This window comes from Anthonomus grandis, chromosome 11 (genome assembly GCF_022605725.1).
Source record: "Anthonomus grandis grandis chromosome 11, icAntGran1.3, whole genome shotgun sequence".
NCBI classification, from domain to species: Eukaryota; Metazoa; Arthropoda; class Insecta; order Coleoptera; family Curculionidae; genus Anthonomus; species Anthonomus grandis.
In genome coordinates this window covers 29,832,823-29,851,685 of record NC_065556.1, presented here as the reverse complement: position 1 = coordinate 29,851,685, position 18,863 = coordinate 29,832,823, and the positions used below count along the sequence as shown (strand labels likewise).

At 32.5% G+C, this 18,863-nt stretch overlaps 3 protein-coding genes across 5 annotated transcripts in view; 2 read left to right on the top strand and 1 right to left on the bottom strand.

The window, feature by feature from the left end:
- The first annotated feature begins 2,338 nt into the window (after positions 1–2,338).
- LOC126742133 (mitochondrial translation release factor in rescue) lies at positions 2,339–8,668 on the top strand. The gene is made up of 4 exons (XM_050448695.1): positions 2,339–2,487; positions 2,545–2,784; positions 2,874–3,074; positions 8,414–8,668. Exons 2-4 carry the CDS (start codon positions 2,586–2,588, stop codon positions 8,647–8,649), a joined length of 636 nt encoding a protein of 211 aa, XP_050304652.1. The 5' UTR covers positions 2,339–2,487; positions 2,545–2,585; the 3' UTR covers positions 8,650–8,668.
- On the bottom strand, positions 8,665–14,251 carry LOC126742132 (MOB kinase activator-like 4). Its single transcript, XM_050448694.1, has 4 exons — positions 14,085–14,251; positions 13,804–13,967; positions 9,364–9,573; positions 8,665–9,306 (listed from the first exon to the last, which is right to left on the bottom strand). Exons 1-4 carry the CDS (start codon positions 14,142–14,144, stop codon positions 9,072–9,074), a joined length of 669 nt encoding a protein of 222 aa, XP_050304651.1. The 5' UTR covers positions 14,145–14,251; the 3' UTR covers positions 8,665–9,071.
- Positions 14,252–15,902: 1,651 nt separating this feature from the next.
- Positions 15,903–18,863, top strand: part of LOC126741875 (protein Skeletor, isoforms B/C) — a 56,368-nt gene continuing 53,407 nt past the window's right edge. For 2 of the 3 annotated variants that reach the window (XM_050448328.1, XM_050448327.1), the window contains exon 1: positions 16,878–17,058. In XM_050448328.1, coding sequence (XP_050304285.1) covers positions 16,992–17,058 — 67 coding nt within the window. In that variant the 5' untranslated portion in view covers positions 16,878–16,991. Of the gene's footprint in view, positions 16,153–16,877; positions 17,059–18,863 lie in introns of those variants that run through there. The other variant, XM_050448329.1, reaches the window with a different exon arrangement.

Genomic DNA, 18,863 nt, shown 5'->3' with positions numbered 1-18,863 from the left:
TGTTAGTATTTAATTTGATTTTTTAATTTACTTAGAGTTTTGATGTTTTCAACGTGGACTGTATATTTGTTATTTGAATTTTTAATACATAATAAGTTTGTGGGGTTTACATGTTTAATGACAGGTAAAAATAGAAAGGTAAGTTAATAATTTGTTATTAATTTATACAAAGATCCCCTGTGATTTATAGTAAAAGGCATCATTAATAAACTTTATGTGCTATATGTGATTTTTTTTTTTTTAATTTTAGGTGCCTCAACGTTGCTGCATACCTGAATGCAAATCTAATTATGACTTCAGCTTAAAGGAATCAACGAAAAGAAATGAAACAATATTGAGCTTCCCTAAGTGCCCAAAGAATAGAGAAATGGTTAAGAGCAATACCAAGGAAAGATTGGACTTGTGCAAAACATATTAATGAATGTGACATTATTAGAGATGTGCGGATAGTATCTACTCAATACTTTATTATCTGATACATGCGAAGATTTAAAGTAATCGAATCCTTCAACCCCAACTTACTACTTACCTTACTCAAATATTTTTTTTTAATCCCAAATTTCCACGTCACCGGTGGCTGCTTATGCGTATTATTACATTAACAATATGGTAAAATTGTTAATGAAATGAAATAAATTGCTGTTGATCGGCCCAAAAATGATTAATTAATAATACCTATTTATATTTACCCGAGGTTGTCATCAGTCGCCACGCAGTTGCTTGATACTTCGATACCTTGTTCTAGTAAAAGTAATTGAATTTGTCATGCCCGATTACTTGATTACTTTTTATTAGCATAAGTATTAAAATATCTTATTAAAACTTGACAAACCTCTATTATATTCAAAAAATATAACAAACTCCAAAGCAAGCCCTAAATTTAATATAGGTATTCATATAAAATCTTAATATTCGCCTGTATATTCACTAACAAGTATACAAGTAATGACTACTTTGTAACAAATACAAAATATCTGATACTTAGTATCAGATATAGATATAAAGTATTAGTATCTACTCGATACTTATAAAAGTAATCGTTGCACATCACTAGACATTATTAAATATTATTACATGACTACAACAAAATTGGGAGGCATAAAAAAGTGCTCTTGGCATATCCAAAATTGTCTGGAAATGCTGTACCAATACAGTTCCAAGAACCAGATCTGAGCCAGAAAAAAAGGAAAATTTTGATAAAATAGATTAAAAACAAAATACCTCATCATCATTATAATATTATACATACCAGGCTTTGATGTTCATATGATATCAATAGACAAGTTTTTTATAAAAAATAATAAACTTTATTAAAAAGAAATAAATTGGATTTTAAATCTGAACCAGAAACTGCACCATTAAACTCATTTAGATAATTTAATTTCTCATTATAGTTTAAGTAGTAATATTTTGAACGATTTTGAGAAGGCAGTTAGTGTAATGGAGATGATAGGTTGGGGACTGGTCATTATTTCAAAAGCCTACATAGAAAGTTAGTATGATGATAGTTCTCTTTATGTCAAGCAAATAGAAATAATAACTGATCAACTTACACAAACTATCTTGGATAAAAGAAAGTATAAACCTTCAACAATAATAATGGCATTCATATTTTCTTATCAGTCACCTAGTTGCTATGAAATTGTTCTTAAATAAATATTTCTAATCATTTACTGTAATTTTTGTTTTGTTAAATGAACATATCCTATACTAGCACATAATACTTTCTATCCAAACTTCCGTCTTCCTACGTGTAAAATGCGTGGATTTCATAGAGTAATTAAAATTATGTTTAATATTCATTTCTCTATGCATGGCATTCATTTTCATTGAAATGAAAAACAAACTCAAATGGTATGACAATGACAAATGATGTTCTATCAGTCAATGTCAACAACTGTGTGTCAAGTTTCATCCATGTGGAGTAAATCTTCTAGTTCTATTAAGTATATAAGTCATTTAATTAATATTCAATTTTATCAGCTGATTGCGCAGTTATTGACAGCCCGACACAATTCATCCAGTAGCAACCACATAAATTTTTATACCAATTTTAATTAATTTTAATAACTCGAATTTAAAACACCGAACGTAAGTCATCGAAAACGACACCAAGAATTGTTAAATTCATAATTTATACTGTGTTGCTACTGGACTATCATTTATATTTCTTGTTCACGTCAACTCTATTTGTCTCGCTCTAAGAAAAGGACAACAAATCAGGTACACTAGTCCAAATAATGTTTGCCGCACGTCATCCGCGCCCAAAGTTCATGTAGTTTCATAACCTTAAAAAAAAATGAACATTTACAGATAAAAATGCCTCTACCAAACAAAAAAGAAATTTTAAAGTTGTATAAGAGTCTTTTAAGGTACGGTGAACAACTGAAATATACAGATAAACACTACTTCGGGCAGAGAGTAAGGAATGAATTTAAATCGAACAAAAACTTAACTGAAGAAGAAAAAATATCTTTTAAGTTTGAGGTAAGTTTCGAATGCTAAAGTGGTAAGTAACGCTTTAATCTTTCTACTTTATTTTAGAAAGGAAGCGTTTTGTTAGTGAGAAAAACCGTCCTGTAATAATGTTAACGCGGTTTAGGTCCGCTCTAGTGGAAATCCACCAAAGACATTTCGCTTCCATAAAAAAACTAATTGATTACTCAAAAGTTCCTGAGTTGAACGAAAGTGAACTGGAAGAACAACAAATTAAAGGCTCAGGCCCTGGAGGTCAGAAAATTAATAAAACTTCTAGCTGTGTATTTCTTAGGCATATTCCCACAGGTAGGAAACTTTTAGATAAAACAGTTTTTTTGGAAGATTATATAATTTTTTGAAGATATGTTATTTGATAAGACTATTCTTCTTACTAGATCTTAATGTGAGGCAAAAGTCCCCTTTAATTTTATCTCTAAAAAGGCAATTTTCATCTATAAAACAACAGATTGATTATTCAAATGTTCCTGAATTAAATGACAAAGAAATTGAGGAACAAAATATTAAAGGCTCGGGGCCTGGAGGCTCTAAGATTGCTACCACTTGTAGTTGTCTATTACTCAAACATATTCCAACAGGTATATAGTCTTTTATAATAATTTATAATAGAGTTTCTCCAAGAGATTTGTATTTAATTTCTTACAAGGCAGTAGTATAAAAAGAAAACATGACAATATTAAATGACATATTAAATCACAGTTCCAAGTTAACATTGCAAATTGATGTTAATAAAGCCGATTAGTAATTTTAGTTTTGATTCAGAGAAATTTGGTAGAAAAAAAATAAAACGATTTATAAATATTTTAATTTTATTCATTTTATATTTATTATAAATAAATCACAATTTAAAGTTATTAAGAACTATATATATACAATAATACTCACAAACTCAAAATGAAACACTATGATTTCAATATATTAACACTAATTATTAAATATAATATTATCACAAAGCAGTAATGCTAGTTATGTCCCTATTCAGTAAAGTGGCTGTTTGTGGGGCAAATGGATTATTACAGCTGCTGTTTAAATGTTTTTATGACTAAAACCCAATTCTATGCATAACATCAATCGACCTTATTTTATTCTGAAGATAAGTTTCAACTTTTTTAACAAATTCATTTGACAGAAAAAATTCAAGACAAGTCAGAGTGAGTAATATTAAACTGGTCCTTATCTAATTATTACAGAGGTGTCAATATACTGGTGAATTCCTGAGCACAATATCCACAAGATGATTCATCACCATATCTAAGAATTCTTAGGTCTTTAGGTGAAGTGTAATAATATCAGAGATAGAGCTTAAATTAGGTAATGAGTATTTACTCATTAATTCTTAAATTGCTGTCAATAGCCCTTAACTCATGAAATAAAGAATTAGAATTAATTTCAGTACCTACACTTTCATTTCTAGTTGAATTCAATGTGAATTAAGATGCAAATGGGCTGTTCATAGATCTTAATTAGTATCTTGGAATTTCAGGTTCATGATATTTCTAGTTATTCAGTTATTGATGTTTTTTTCTCATTCTTGTGGCTTTTTTTTACACTTTACTTTTATTTACTTTACGCAATAATTGAATTGAGGCGTCCGGTTTTAAAAGTCTCGAGATCCAAGATAAGCAGTTTTACAGAAAATGTAAAAAACCTGTAGTATCAAAACTTTTAAAAATACATTTATAAAATTTATTATATGTAAAAATAGGACCCTTCTAATAAGGTTTTTTGACAAAAAACATATTTTTAGGTGTAACTAGAGAACCAATTTGATAAAAAAGTTTGGATGTAACGAGTTTTGTTAACAAACAGTGGATTTAAAGAGTTATGAAAACCCGAAAGTAATGAACGATCCGTATAGTTTTAAAATAATGCAAAATATTTTGAAAGTGTAACCTACAAAGTTATATTTTCATTAATGTACAAAATAACATTAAATTCTAAGCCCATCGTCTTCTTCAATATTATAGATGACATCTTCAGTATTCGCATTGTCTTCCTGTTCTATCGCACTATTATTGTCAATAATATTCTTGTAGACAGTCAAATCTTTGTTTGGTGTATATCTCCAGTCCAATCCAAAATGTTTTTTCGAAAGAGCATCAACATCTTTAATTTAAGCTTCTTTAATAGAATGAACTTTTGGCAACGGCTCAGGCTTTATTAAAGTAAGGTTTTTCCCTTTTTTTAGCACTGATTTATAGGTACCAAGATCCAATCTAAAGTTTACTTCTCCTTTAATAACAATACTTTTACCAGTTTGTTGGCTTTGTTTATTTATAGATATTCTCTTTGCAGTTGAAAATTGGAAATGCCATTGATTAGGTGGCTTAATACAGACCTCATTTGCTCTTTTCCAGTCAAAGATATCAAAATCTTTTTCATGATCAAGTACGGTCGCACCATCAGATAATATTTCTCGATATTCTCGTGGATGAAGGATAAGTTCCTTCTTTTTAACTTTTTTTTCAGCTCTTCCAAAGACTCTATCAGGTGGCAAAAACGATGGGAAATATTACGTGAATGTCTTGAACTGAAGTTTCTGTAAAGTAAAGCCAATGCATAAGCATGCCAATGGAGTTTTTATTTTGCCCAGGACAACCATCGCAAAATAGCTTAATCCACTTAGTTTCTGCCAGATTAAGTGTGAACAATTTGTGGTTAACCATTGAAACTATTTCATTAGATCCCTTTCCTCCTATGTTCTCGGTCCAATTGTAAGAAGTTACAGTATCTTTTGTTTGCGTTGCCTTAGAATGACCTTTACATATGGTAAAGTTATACCAATAAAATTGTCTTGAATAATAGGCTGACTGGTCTAGAACGCGCGGCAGCACTCAGTTTTTTTGACAATCAAAACTAAGTTTAACGGTATTATCTTCTGGTTGTTTAAGAAGCTCATAAAATGCTTTGGCCTTAAGTTTGTGATTTGCACATTAATTCTGCCTTGGTTTCAGGATTCGAAGCAGCTGTAATTTGACATTTTAAGCTAATGCATTCAGAACATGCATCTGTACCTGGGGTTTGAAAGCTTATATTAAAATCTTTTGTAAAAATGTCCCTGAAGTAATCATATTTCACTATTAGATCTTTATTTTCACTACAGTATATTTTCCAAAGTTTTTCAGATCACTTGCCATATATTGACGTTCGGACTTATTTCTCGTGTAATGAGACTCTACACAGTTTAATCTTTTAATAAAATTTGTGACCCATTGCTTTTTTTGAACATAATGCCTGCTTTTTCGGACCCCACCCCGATTTTCTTTGGGAGGACAACCATCTGATAAGAATTTTTTGCTCAAATTCTGAACTCTAAATCTTGAGATTCCAAGAATTGATAAAAATGCATTGCTGCAAACCGACAGTGTTTCTTTTTTTGTTTTAATAAAATAAGATTATATTTCTCCTATTTTTAAATCAGGGTCGAGGGATGATGTCAGTAATTATCGTAGTGTGTCCATAGTGTCATCCATCCCCAAGGTTTTTGACAGCCTTATGTTTGCCCATTTAAATTGGCAATGTAGAGAAATTATTGTTGAGGAACAGCATGGTTTTAGAGGTGGTCGGTCCACTCTTACAAATTTACTCATATACCAAAACAAGTTGTCGGATGCCTTGGAGAGGGGGTATCAAATTGATGCTGTATATACAGACTTCGCCAAGGCGTTTGACAAGGTAAATCATTTGTTATTAATTGAAAAATTTGGGAAATATAGGTTTTTCTGATAGATTGCTAAAATGGTTGCTTAGCTTTCTTAGTGATAGAAAGCAAGTGATTAAACTTGGTAATTTTATATCTAGGGTGATTGAAGTTTGTTCTGGAGTGCCACAAGGCGGACACTGCTCTCCTTTGCTATTTAGTTTGTTTGTTAATGACCTTAGGGATGTCTTGGAGTATTGTGAATTTTTAATGTTTGCTGATGACCTCAAACTTTTCTTGGTTATTATGAATGAACTTGATATCAGCCTCTTACAGAAAGATCTTGATGGCCTTTCTCTGTGGTGCCAAAATAATTTGTTGGATTTGAATATTAATAAATACTTCCAAATTTCATTTCATAGGAAAAAAAGTAGCATACCATCATTTTACACAATTAACAACCAGAAACTTCTATTAAAGGATGTTGCTAAGGATTTAGGAATACCGTTTGACATGAAATTAAACTTCTGTAATCATATAGACCAAATAGTAGTAAAAGCTAATAGAATGTTGGGTTTTACGCTTAGAAATTGTGAGGGGTTATCATTGCAGGCTGTCAAATCTGTATATGTGGGATTGGTACGATCACAGCTTGACTATGGCTCAATTATCTGGATTCCCCAGTATAATGTCTATAAGTCTTACTGGAGAGTGTGCAGAACAAATTTTTAAGATATTATAACTACATGTTTAATTTAGATCTTATTGCTAATCATGATTATTCCCAAATATTGAATTATGTTAAAGTTTTGTCTTTGGATAAAAGAAGAACAATGTTTGACATCTGTTTTATCTATAAGTTGTTGAATGGTATTATATCCTGTCCGGATTTACTTTCCCAGGTTAAATTTTCTATTCCTCAGAGAACACTTAGACAAAATAATTTATTTCATATTGGGTTCCATAGAACCAATTATGGTAAAAATTCTTTTTTGGTGAGATCTCTAGATTTTTTGGTCTTTTAAGGGTAGTTTAAAGAAAATTTTGAATACTTAGTATTATTCAATTAATATTTTTAATTAATATGTTGTTTGATGGGTAAACCAAGTGAGAATTTATGTATGTTCCTAATCTATTAGTTAATACAAAGATATTTTTTTTCTTTATTTACTTTAGAGTCTTTTTTTTTAGTATTGACATAACTGTATTTTATAATTTATTTTTTTTTGTAATGGGGGTTTCCCGTTTAATGAATAAAAAAAAAAAAAAAAAAAAAAAAGAAATTGAATTGCTGCGTGTACCTTTAACTGGACGGCGTCTCTTCGGAACATTTTGGGAAGTATCTGCATAGTCAGATCAGCACAAGCAAAGGCCTTCTTATGGCTGCATTTTGGTAGACTTGGAAGCGATTTGGGTCTGTATCTACAAAAAAACGTACTTTTATGTACCTAACTAATTACATAAATACATGAGTACTGACCTTGCACTTTTTACTTGTGTAGATTTCCATTTCGAGGGATCTGCTATTTTTTTTCTACCTTTACCAGGTGTTATAACCATAATAGAATAATTCTTCATAACGCTTTACTCACAGTAAATTAATAATTGTTTGTTAAAGTTGTGTTATTAAAAAAAAACGTGGAAAATAACAAAACGAAAATGAAATCGTTATTGTATTGCAGTCGGATGTTTCCTATAAACGCGGGCAAACAAAATCAAAACAACTTACAGAATTAGGACGAATTCTGTAAGTTGTTTTAATTAGAATTTTGATAACGGAATAAATGAAAGGACCTAAAGAGTTTTGAAATAGTATCTACGAAGGAGTGAGAGAGTTCTGCTACCGTGGCCGGAATATTACATATAATTTTTATTGGATTGAAGAAGTTTTAGTGCAGATATTATTTAGAGAAAGATAAAAAAGCAATTATAGATGGCAGCAGGGCCATAAGCTCATTTTTTGTATAAAATGGATTTAGAGAGTTTAGAAAGCGGACGCCTCAATTAGTTAAAGATTGAAAATAATCATTACACAATTCCTGAAATATGTATTTAATTTAGGTTTAACCTTATTCATTTTCATATATACATTTAAGAGTTTGTGATCTGGCGTTTTATAATCCAATACTGTGACATCATACCAAAAGTTATTAGAGATATTGTATTTTTTACCACATATGAATATTCAAACTTTGAAGTCTGCTTTCAAGGTTTTTCTAAGATGTTGAACTTTTTTATGCATTTTGAACTTTGCACTTAAATTCAATGCTTTTCTAGGAATTGTAGTAAAATGCCAGGAAACCAGGTTCTTAGAAAAAAACAGGAAACGCGCCAGAGAACTCCTCGTAAAAAAACTGGACAACCACTTTAACGGTGAAAACAGCGTTGAGGCCCAAATCAAAAGGTTGCAGGACAAAAGAAGGAAATCGGAAGAAAGTAAAAGGGACAAATTAAGGCAGATGAAAGAAAAGTGGAATGAGCAAAACAACTTGGACCCTAGTAGTAAATTGTAAATAAAAATTTCTAGATGAATTGTATATTATTTATTATATTACAATTTAAATATTCTTACACTATACATACATCAATTTGCAACTAGCCTAAACTAGTTTTTTCAATTATATAATTTAACCAAACGTAATTAATCATTTGCATCATGAATCTACTTAACTCAGATCTTTTATACAGCTAAGAATCAATTAAAAGCAATGATATAATGGTATCACTCCTAATAAGAAGCACAACTTCAACACTTATTCACTCACTAAAATAAACTAATTTCCATTACATGGAAAATTTACAAGAATAACTCTATAAAACCAAAAAAAAGAAAACTGATCATTGTCATCATCTTTTCCCGCATACAACCTTATGTCACCTTCTTTCCAGTCGTAAATCTTATTCGAACCCGACATTACAAGGAGGTCATGGTGTATTATGCCTCGGATTCCCCAGGGGTCGTTTCCTCCTCCAAAATGGGCACGATCAGATTGTCCTTGGACATCAAATTGTATTTGGTCACGAATTGCGTGAATCTCTTGCACAGGCAAGTCTCGTTTTCGAACTCGTCGAAAATCAGTCGGTGGTGGAAGTAAGCGTGCGAAAAGATGCGATACACGCGTCGACAAACGGACCCCAGTTTGGCCACCGATGACTCTTTAATGCTAACTCTACATTGGAATTTTACAAAATTATTTAAAACTGAGACAATATAATGATTTGTTTACCTGCTAGGGAAATATTTATTGCTATTAAGCAGACAGGCTGCTCCGTCTAGAGTGTGCCTGGTATAATCGATTGCGGGACATTCCTTAGGGGTCTTATGGGCAGCGCATAGGAAAATCCATTGTTCAGTTGCAGTCATCTGGTTGCATGTTTCCGGGTGACACTCACCCTGCAGTCTGACCGCTAGTCCATTGAGTTCCATGCAAAATTGTCTATAAAAGCATGAATTTGTTTCACGTTTTTATCATATAAGTATGTTGATCTGAATTGAAATTAGTGATGTAAAAAACACGTTTTTTTAAATAAAAAAAAAACGTTAAAAAAAACCAATTAAAAACGCGTTTTTTTTGTTTTTTATTGTTTTTTATTAGCTTCCGTTAGTAATATGCAGAGGATTAATATTTTGAAATTGTTTATGGTTAAAAACGCCCATTCCAATATTATTTTGACAAAATATTAAAAAACTAGCAGTTTTACGTAGTTTTTAGCAAAAATTTAAAAATAAAACTTTTACTGCCTTACCAAAAGGGATATCAATAAAATAAATAATAAAGGTTAAAACCGATTATTTTTTAACTCCGATTATAACCGGTTATTTTTTCACTTTGTTTATAACCGGGTATACGGTTATAGACCCGAGATATCACTATTTCCATTATAATCCATTCAAATCCGACCAATTAAAAAAAAATTGCTAAAAAAAATCGCATTCGCCTCTGTCTGAACGTAACCTTTGGCCATTTTCACCAAACAGATTTTAAGTTTACTTAAAAGTTAAGTATCGAATGCAATGTAAATTTTCTATCTTTAAGCTCGGCTTAGCTTAAGTCACACTTAACTTAAGTATACAATGTGCCTGATGGAAATGGCCATTAATCCACAACAAAAAAGAGCAGAAGAGAAAAAAAAGAAAAATCACCATATATATTACCAAGTAAACCTTAGAGAAAATAATATTTTTTTTAAGAACCGGATATTTGCAATAACCGGTGTTTTATGTCAGTTATAACCGGATAGTTTTATTTCATAATAAAATAACCGGTTACTAAAAAACCGGTGTTTCACCAAAAAATGACATCCCTACTTACCAATTATTTCTTTAACGTTAGCATCATTGCCTTGCCTTCGGGAAATCACCGAAATTTCGCTCGTCATTCGTCGTTCGTCTTCGTTGAAAATTAAAAACCGGGGGAATTACCGATCTACTTTTGCAGGTGTTCTGGTTTTATTTTGTGATTTACCAGTCCAACTGCAAAATTGTTTGCGTTTCGTGCTTATTTAAGCAAGTCTGATTTAGTAAATAGGTTTACAATCAAAAGCATTTTTCCTGCGTCATATGTTATTTAATTATTTGATACCTGCTGTATATTGACAAACATTAAATATTTACAATGTCTTCGAGTTCGTGTGATTCCCGGGGAAGGAAAAATTGTAAAGGGTATTCCCTCTTTAAAATGATAAAAACTCAGAGCAAAACTCCTCAAGTAGAGTGCATGTTTTGTGCTCTTCAATTGTCTAAAAATGGGACACGTATGGTAGGGCACATTAAAAAGTGCCAAAAATGCCCAGAAGAAATTAAATTAAAATATGGGCTGACTGACGGAAAGCAGCAAAAAATTGGACCATTACAAACAATACAAGAAAAAATCGAGGCAAAAGGTATGTATTAGTTACTTGGTTAGTATTAAAACTCAAGAAAGAATATAAATTATAATAAAGAAAATATACAGGGTGTCCCGAATTGCATTGAAATAGGCTCACCAACAACAGAGCCTCAAAAATCGTATATGTAGCGCATAACCTAAAATTAATGAGTCAACTTGAGGAATCATCCAGTTCAGAGCCTACTGCTGGCTCTAGCTTAACAATCAATCCTGCAGTAGTTTCTGAATTGGAAGCAATGATCATATCCAGTTCTGAGGCAGAGTCGGATTCACAAATAAATAATGAAGAGGGTGAACCTTCAGAACTTGAAGATATGGATAGCGAATCCAGTGATGATTCATTTAAAGGCTTTGAATAAAAATAAATGTTTTTAATTAATAATAGGTTGTTTGTTTAAATAAATTATTTAAGAAATAAAGAAACTAAATAAGACTAACTTTGATATATAAATATTTGATATTATACCTACCTTTTATAATATTTTTGGCAATAAGTAAACAGTTCCGACATAAAAACCCAGATTTAAAAAAAAACAATTAAAACAAAAAAAACCGAAGGCTTCGTTTTTTTTACAATAAAAAACGTTTTTTTTAAAAAAAAACCGTTCTGTTTTTTTTTGGTTACATCACTAATTGAAATTCTTTAATAATCTCTTAAAAAAAAAAAAAGAGGCATTTATTTCCAACAGGTTTGTTACCCAATTACAGGAAAGAATAAAAGGAAAAAAAAAATTTACCAAAATAAGTATAAAAATGAAAAATCAAAATGCTTAACATTCTATGCACTTAAACAGACTATCTATATACATACTAGAAAGACTCTGCATCACCTATTTACTTAATACCTTCTATAATGGACATTAAACTGTCAACAAAAATATCGAACCGTTCATGTAAATTCTTATTAATATAATTCTGACACATTATATTAATAGCTGGACTTACTTAGCGGGACTTACATAAAATAATCTAAAACGCCTAGAGTTTATTCTTGGTACCTTTTGGTCAATCTTGTTATGAATAATGTTATATAAGAATTTTATGGAAAGAATTTCTGTTCTTTTTGCTAAGGGTATAATATTAAATTAATTAAAGTATAATTGACTATCCAAACCTCTGGCTGGCAAGACACCTTCCTCTCTAAACCAGAGATACTTCATAAACTTGCGCTGAATGCGCTCAATATCATCTATCAGGCACCAAATTAGAGATCCGTATTCTATTTTTGAGCGTATGTAAGTGAAAAAAAGTAGTTTTAAAGTATTAATATTTTCAAAGTGCCGACAGTTTCGATAAACAAAACCCAACAATTTGGCAGAGTGGGAAACTATTTTTGCTATATGCTTAGCGAAACTTAATTTTGCATCATAAGTAATTCCCAGATCAATCTCCTCATCCACTCTGGCCAACACAACATTATAGTAAAAATTGATTGGCAACAGTTTTCTAGAAAATGAGAGAATAGAGCATTTATTAACATTTAAATATAGTCTATTGACATTGCACCAATTCCCTACTTTGTTAAGATTTACCTGAAGGAATTCACAATCGTCTTCAGTATCTATTTTTGTGAACAATTTTATATCATCCGCAAACAGTAAACTCTGACAAGACAGTAAATTGGCAAGATCTTTTATAAATAATAAAAAGAGATGCAGGCCCAAGTTAGATCCTTACAGAACTCCCGAGCACACTTCATATATAGGAGACTTAAAGGCTTCATATTCAACAAACTGTTTACGACCTCGTAAGTAAGATTTTATTAAAGCAACTAAATCCGTAGAAAAACCAAAAAATGTTAGCTTATGAAGAAGTACAAAGTGGTCAATTTGGTCAAAAGCATTGCAGAAATCAAGGTATATTACATCAACCTGACCTCTATTATCCAAATGCTGACTCAGATACTCATTTAGGCAAGCCAGGTTTACTGTACAGGAGCGATTTTTGATGAAACCAAATTGATTAGGTGCTATGTCTAATTTGACATGGGCATATATTCTATTATAAAGAACTATTTCAAAAAGTTTGGAGAAATTACATAAGATCAATATAGCTCTGTAATTTTGAATGTCATTCTTCGGTCCCTTTTTGAGTATCAGGGATATTCTTGCAGTCTTCCATTTATCGGGAAATATTGTTGAGGACAAGATAAGATTAAATATGTGGGCAATAGGCCCTGATAAAGCGCGAATACAATCTTTAACGACAAGACTTGGTACTCCATCAGTACCGGAGGTCAACTTACTTTTTGGTTTATTAAAGGCAGTGACAATTTCATCTTCCGAAAAATTATAAGAGTTGTTAATAGTCTGGCTCGATTCAATACCAACATTAATACTAGATGGGTCTGACTCAATATATATGCTTTGAAAGAAAGTTCCAAATGCATCAACAATTTGCTTAAGGTTCTTCTTAAGGTTAATATGTTATTTAATTGTGTGTTAAAGAGCAACTTTTAAAGCATTATGGTCAGAATTTAATATTAGTATCTAATTAATCCAATTTGAAAACTATTGATAGAAAAATTTTAATTAGAACAATTATTTGAAATTATTCAACAGCAGCTTATTAACATAATGAAGAAGAATTAAATTTTAGATAAAGAAAAGATTATTTTTCAATAAAAGTTTATTCATTGCACATCACTGAATTGATTAAGGTCTTCTGGACCAACTCACAATCATGAAACTATAACCAATGATAAACTTTATGAAGGAAAGAAAGTTTGGCACTCAGTTTGTTAATACATGTCTATAAATGAACTCAACAGTTATTTACCTGAGATGTTCATATTTCCAAACTCCTTCGTCATGATTTTCAGGAATTCTTAAAATAAGATCAATGTTGGTGGGATCTTTACGAATCAGCTGTTGAATGTACTGCTGTACCGCCAAAGTACTGTCCATTTCTTCAAAAGGTTCATCGGGCCATCGGCAAAAGTCCTTTAATAAATAAATTCATTCAGTTATAGTTCAAATATAACATTAGGGCTTTGAAGTATTATAGGATACTTTGCCCAACACCTTCTTAAACCAATGAATTAAAACAGAGAGATTCACCTTGGCTTTAGTTCCAGGACGATTTCTTCGCAAAACTGTTGCTCCGTCGGCCATCTTCATATTTAATTTCGATGAAGATGAAGAAAGAAAAAGGATGTTGATAAATCGGAAATGTTGGCTTTTTTTGATATGTGATGTCAAACAAAAGTCAAAACACAAGTGACATGGACGGGCGTATTGATAAGTTTTTGGGCCGCTATCTATCGTGGAAAATATGAAACTTTACGTGGATCGATAAAGAAGTTTTCTTGTTTTAAATCCAAAATTAAAAGGAGAAAACTCTAATTTTTATTTAATATTTTAGTGTGTGAAGCTAGCGTCCGATCCGATATCATTTTAATTAAATAACTGGAGCGCCGACTATAAATTGGTCGCTGGCAACCTGATCGATCGGACGCTAACTTCATACACATTAAAGTTTTGCGATTTACATCCTAGATGGGGCTCAAGATAAGAGCCTGTAATACAGAAACCTTTAACAGTATCTATCTGTTTTACCCTTGCCCCCCCTAGATGGCGCTCGACGAATTCCTTCAATAATTAAACCATTCTTTTTTTTTTAATTATTTCCTTATTATTAGTAATTTAAATTAAAAATAATATAATATTTGGGTTCTAAGACAGCATGATATTAAAACAATGTCGTATTTTGCAATACAAACTAACACCCCCAATAAAAGTATACATAAAAAGGGTTTCACGTCTGGTCGATCCTAATGTAAATCGGGGCTTCACACCCCATTTTTAGCCTTTGTCACATCCCTGTTGCATTAGTCTATTAGAAAGGGGGACAACCCTATCATTTAGTAATCTGCATTAATCGGGTGTACATTAGAACATTACGTTAATAGCCGTACAGTCACGAAAATTGCTCCATCCATTATCTTGGACGACGCGACTGGGTCGAAGTTAACTTATACACTGGCTTCATTATTTGTCGTTTAGATAACATCGTCCGGTTAATGTTTTTCTTTGTTTTTCATGTTTAAACTGAGGGGAGGGGGGAGGCAAATTGTGTTAATGGATTTTATATTGATGGTTTAGAAGCATTCATTTAGAAACTAGTAAATATGTATTGGATTTCGTTACATTAAGGGACTTATTTTTTAAGTAAAAAATTGGCGCCATTTTGTAGTGAAGTAAAAGAAAATGACAGCCACTGTCAACAGTTAAAACATGTGTCGCCATCTATTAGAATCCAAGGAGCCAACCTTGTATTCATAACTCCTTTAATCTTACATTATAATGACTTCGTTTTTCCTAAGTCTCCTAAATGCGTATCTACAAAATTAGAATTTTTGCAGAAACATAAGCCCAAAACTATAGCGATGCATATATACTCGACTTTATTGCACCCATTATAAACTAGAAGTTCAAAGTCACCTCTGAAAGTTTGACGTTTCTCAAACGAATCTATAATGATTTGTCATGTGGAGAGAGCTTTAATTAGGTACTAACTTTAAAATAAGGCTGGTTATCGTCTCTGGAAACTTCGAATCATACTTTGACGTTTACCATAAACCATATGTCCAGATTTACTTGTATTAACTTGGCGGTAAATTTAAATAATCTCCGGCTTATTAAAATAAGATGTACCGCCCAAACAAATAATGTTCAAAAACCCATTAATTTCCGCAAAAGATGATGACGCTTTCGCGATTATGACCTGCGACGACGCTAAATGCCCTCCCGACACGCACAATTTTATTCCTGCAGGATCCGGGGGCGGTCGCTGCCGCAACCGCGATACCGCCCCAGGGAGAAACCGCCCACTTCGCCGGGGAAATCCCTGACGAGCGGGAGCGGCAGTCGTTATCCTGCCCTCGTCATGAATATACTGCAGTGCACCGTCGGTGCAACCTCTCAATTGTTGCACATTTAATGCACTAAAATGCATAATAATAATAATAATAATAATTATCGCGATCGGAAAGTCGTTGCGTTAACGTTTTGACGGCTAACGATCATCGTTTAAATGTAGTGTTCAAATCGCCCACTTTAGGATTAGGCCATCCGAAAAGCAACATGTTTAGGTGTCTCCTGAAAATTGTATTTTTGTGTCATGCTGGTAAGTTTGATCAACATCTATGACCCTTTAAGAATCAAGATCCTTTGAGATGTTCAAGCACTGCAGTATCAATAATTGAGATACTTTCTTAAAAGGAAGTGTTTTTTCCACAAAATAAAATGGCAATCTTGTTTCAAGAGTGATGCATGCATGCATCGGTGAGATAACTCACACTTAGTTTCTCTGATTACAAACAATCAAAAACATAAATATCTATTTATGTGAAATGCATCACTTGAAACAAGATTGACATTTTATTAATAAAGCAAAAGCAGCTAATTATTAGTGTAAGATAAAATGTAGTATATACATGTACACATTATATCAGACGGAATTCATTAAATTTACTTCTTCGTTTCTTACTAATAGAACACAACATGTTGCCCTGGATAGTATGGTATCTGACAGGATTGATGTGATTGCATATGTATCTCAAAGGAGTATACTTGGGCCATTGCTCTATATGTTAAATATGTATCTCTCAGTTCTTTAAATTATTAAATATTGTAACCATCATACGTACGCAAACGATACTCAAGTGTATTTTTCTTTTAGGCCCTCTCAAATTTTGACGCTAGAAGAAAAAAAATTAAGTTTACCAAGTTTTGAAATCGACACTCTGTATATTTAACGCTGCTAATGATATGAGCTAATAATGATAGTAAAAACCAAAGTACCATCACCTTACACCTACCAGATAAAATACATAATTTAAAGTCTTCAGTAGTAGTGGTTTGGCCTCGTATTAAAACGCACATCGCGCATTTCTGTCTCGCAAACCGCGAATCTGGGTTGTGATATTTTTTATAGTGAAATCGCAACATTGCATATATACGGTGATGGCACAATCACCATCCTTGAATATAATTGAAAAAATTGTGGGATTTTTTTTGGTTTTCAATGGTGGTAAGTGGCACTCCATTATTTATCATCATTTACAAAAGTATTTAGGTATTTGTTAAGAAAATTATATCTTTAACCCTGAATCACGTTTTCACCTAAAATCAACTTAAGGGTCTTATCACGGGATGTATTGTCCAAAAATGCCATATCTCGGCTATTAGAAGAGCTACGACCTTGCGGATGGTCTCGTTGGATTCAGAATAACGAAACTAAGACAAAACCGTTGGAATTTTCCCGATAGCTCCCATAGAAGCCGAGATATCGACCTTCAAAGTTTGGGTTTTTTCATTTTTCGGGTATACCCCCCCGTATCGATTTTTTTCACCAAAAATTGATTTTTTTCGAAATCAAACTAAGTATACCAGCGTCTTATTTGAGTCACCTAGATTACGAAAACACCGGGTTATAACAGGATCCGAGCAGAACTAAGGGAATGAGAGCACTTTGAAAATCCTGAAAAAGTCGTTTTCGACGTCCGTTTTTGAGGCCAAAAATGGGCATCAAAAATGCCATATCTCAGCTATTAGAAGAGCTACGACCTTGCGGATGGTCTCGTTGGATTCAGAACGACGAAGCTAAGACAAAACCGTTGGAATTTTCCCGATAGCTCCCATAGAAGCCGAGATATCGACCTTCAAAGTTTGGGTTTTTTCATTTTTCGGGTATACCCCCCCGTATCGATTTTTTTCACCAAAAATTGATTTTTTTCGAAATCAAACTAAGTATACCAGCGTCTTATTCTGATCACCTAGATTAAGAAAACACCGGGTTATAACAGGATCCGAGCAGAACTAAGGGAATGAGAGCACTTTGAAAATCCTGAAAAAGTCGTTTTCGACGTCCGTTTTTGAGGCTAAAAATGGGCATCAAAAATGCCATATCTCAGCTATTAGAAGAGCTACGACCTTGCGGATGGTCTCGTTGGATTCAGAACGACGAAACTAAGACAAAACCGTTGGAATTTTCCCGATAGCTCCCATAGAAGCCGAGATATCGACCTTCAAAGTTTGGGTTTTTTCATTTTTCGGGTATACCCCCCCGTATCGATTTTTTTCACCAAAAATTGATTTTTTTCGAAATCAAACTAAGTATACCAGCGTCTTATTTGGGTCACCTAGATTACGAAAACACCGGGTTATAACAGGATCCGAGCAGAACTAAGGGAATGAGAGCACTTTGAAAATCCTGAAAAAGTCGTTTTCGACGTCCGTTTTTGAGGCTAAAAATGGGCATCAAAAATGCCATATCTCAGCTATTAGAAGAGCTACGACCTTGCGGATGGTCTCGTTGGATTCAGAATAACGAAACTAAGACAAAATCATTAGAAACGACGTGGGTGTCGAATTATAGTTAGTCGCTTTGATGGTACGCAATCAACAGCCTCTCGTGACTTCCATTAATTTATTGAACCAATAAATTGATATTGAATTCGTTTTTTTAAGGGACATCAGCTTTAAGAATTAAAAAATAATCTCAACTACCTACTGGAAAAAATTCAAAGAAAAAACATTGCTAGAACTTCGGTAGTATGTTTCCTGGACAATCTGGTGCTATCACTTTTCAAAGTGGCATAGAACAAAATGACTTTATAAAGTGAAATCTCAATGTGCAATTTACTGCTTACAATCCTTATTTTGATTGAAGTCTGGATTCTTCTCTATATTATGAACTACAAGACTCACTGGTAGTACAATTATAAAAAGATCGAGATTTTTACGCCCTAACGTGCCTGTCATCAATCACCGTTCGCCTGGGGGGGCCCAAGGCATACAGCAGTCAGAAAATAAAAGAAACCGATGATTTCATGA

Excerpts from the sequence above, each read along its gene's own strand:
- LOC126742133 (XM_050448695.1), top strand. The coding sequence starts at position 2,586 with ATGTTAACGCGGTTTAGGTCCGCTCTAGTGGAAATCCACCAAAGACAT. Across the intron at positions 2,785-2,873 it reads TCTTAGGCATATTCCCACAG|ATCTTAATGTGAGGCAAAAG; the intron begins GTAGGAAACTTT and ends TCTTCTTACTAG. Across the intron at positions 3,075-8,413 it reads ACTCAAACATATTCCAACAG|GAATTGTAGTAAAATGCCAG; the intron begins GTATATAGTCTT and ends ATGCTTTTCTAG.
- LOC126742132 (XM_050448694.1), bottom strand. The coding sequence starts at position 14,144 with ATGAAGATGGCCGACGGAGCAACAGTTTTGCGAAGAAATCGTCCTGGA. Across the intron at positions 13,968-14,084 it reads GTCCTGGAACTAAAGCCAAG|GACTTTTGCCGATGGCCCGA; the intron begins GTGAATCTCTCT and ends TATTTATTAAAG. Across the intron at positions 9,307-9,363 it reads AATAAATATTTCCCTAGCAG|AGTTAGCATTAAAGAGTCAT; the intron begins GTAAACAAATCA and ends ATTCCAATGTAG.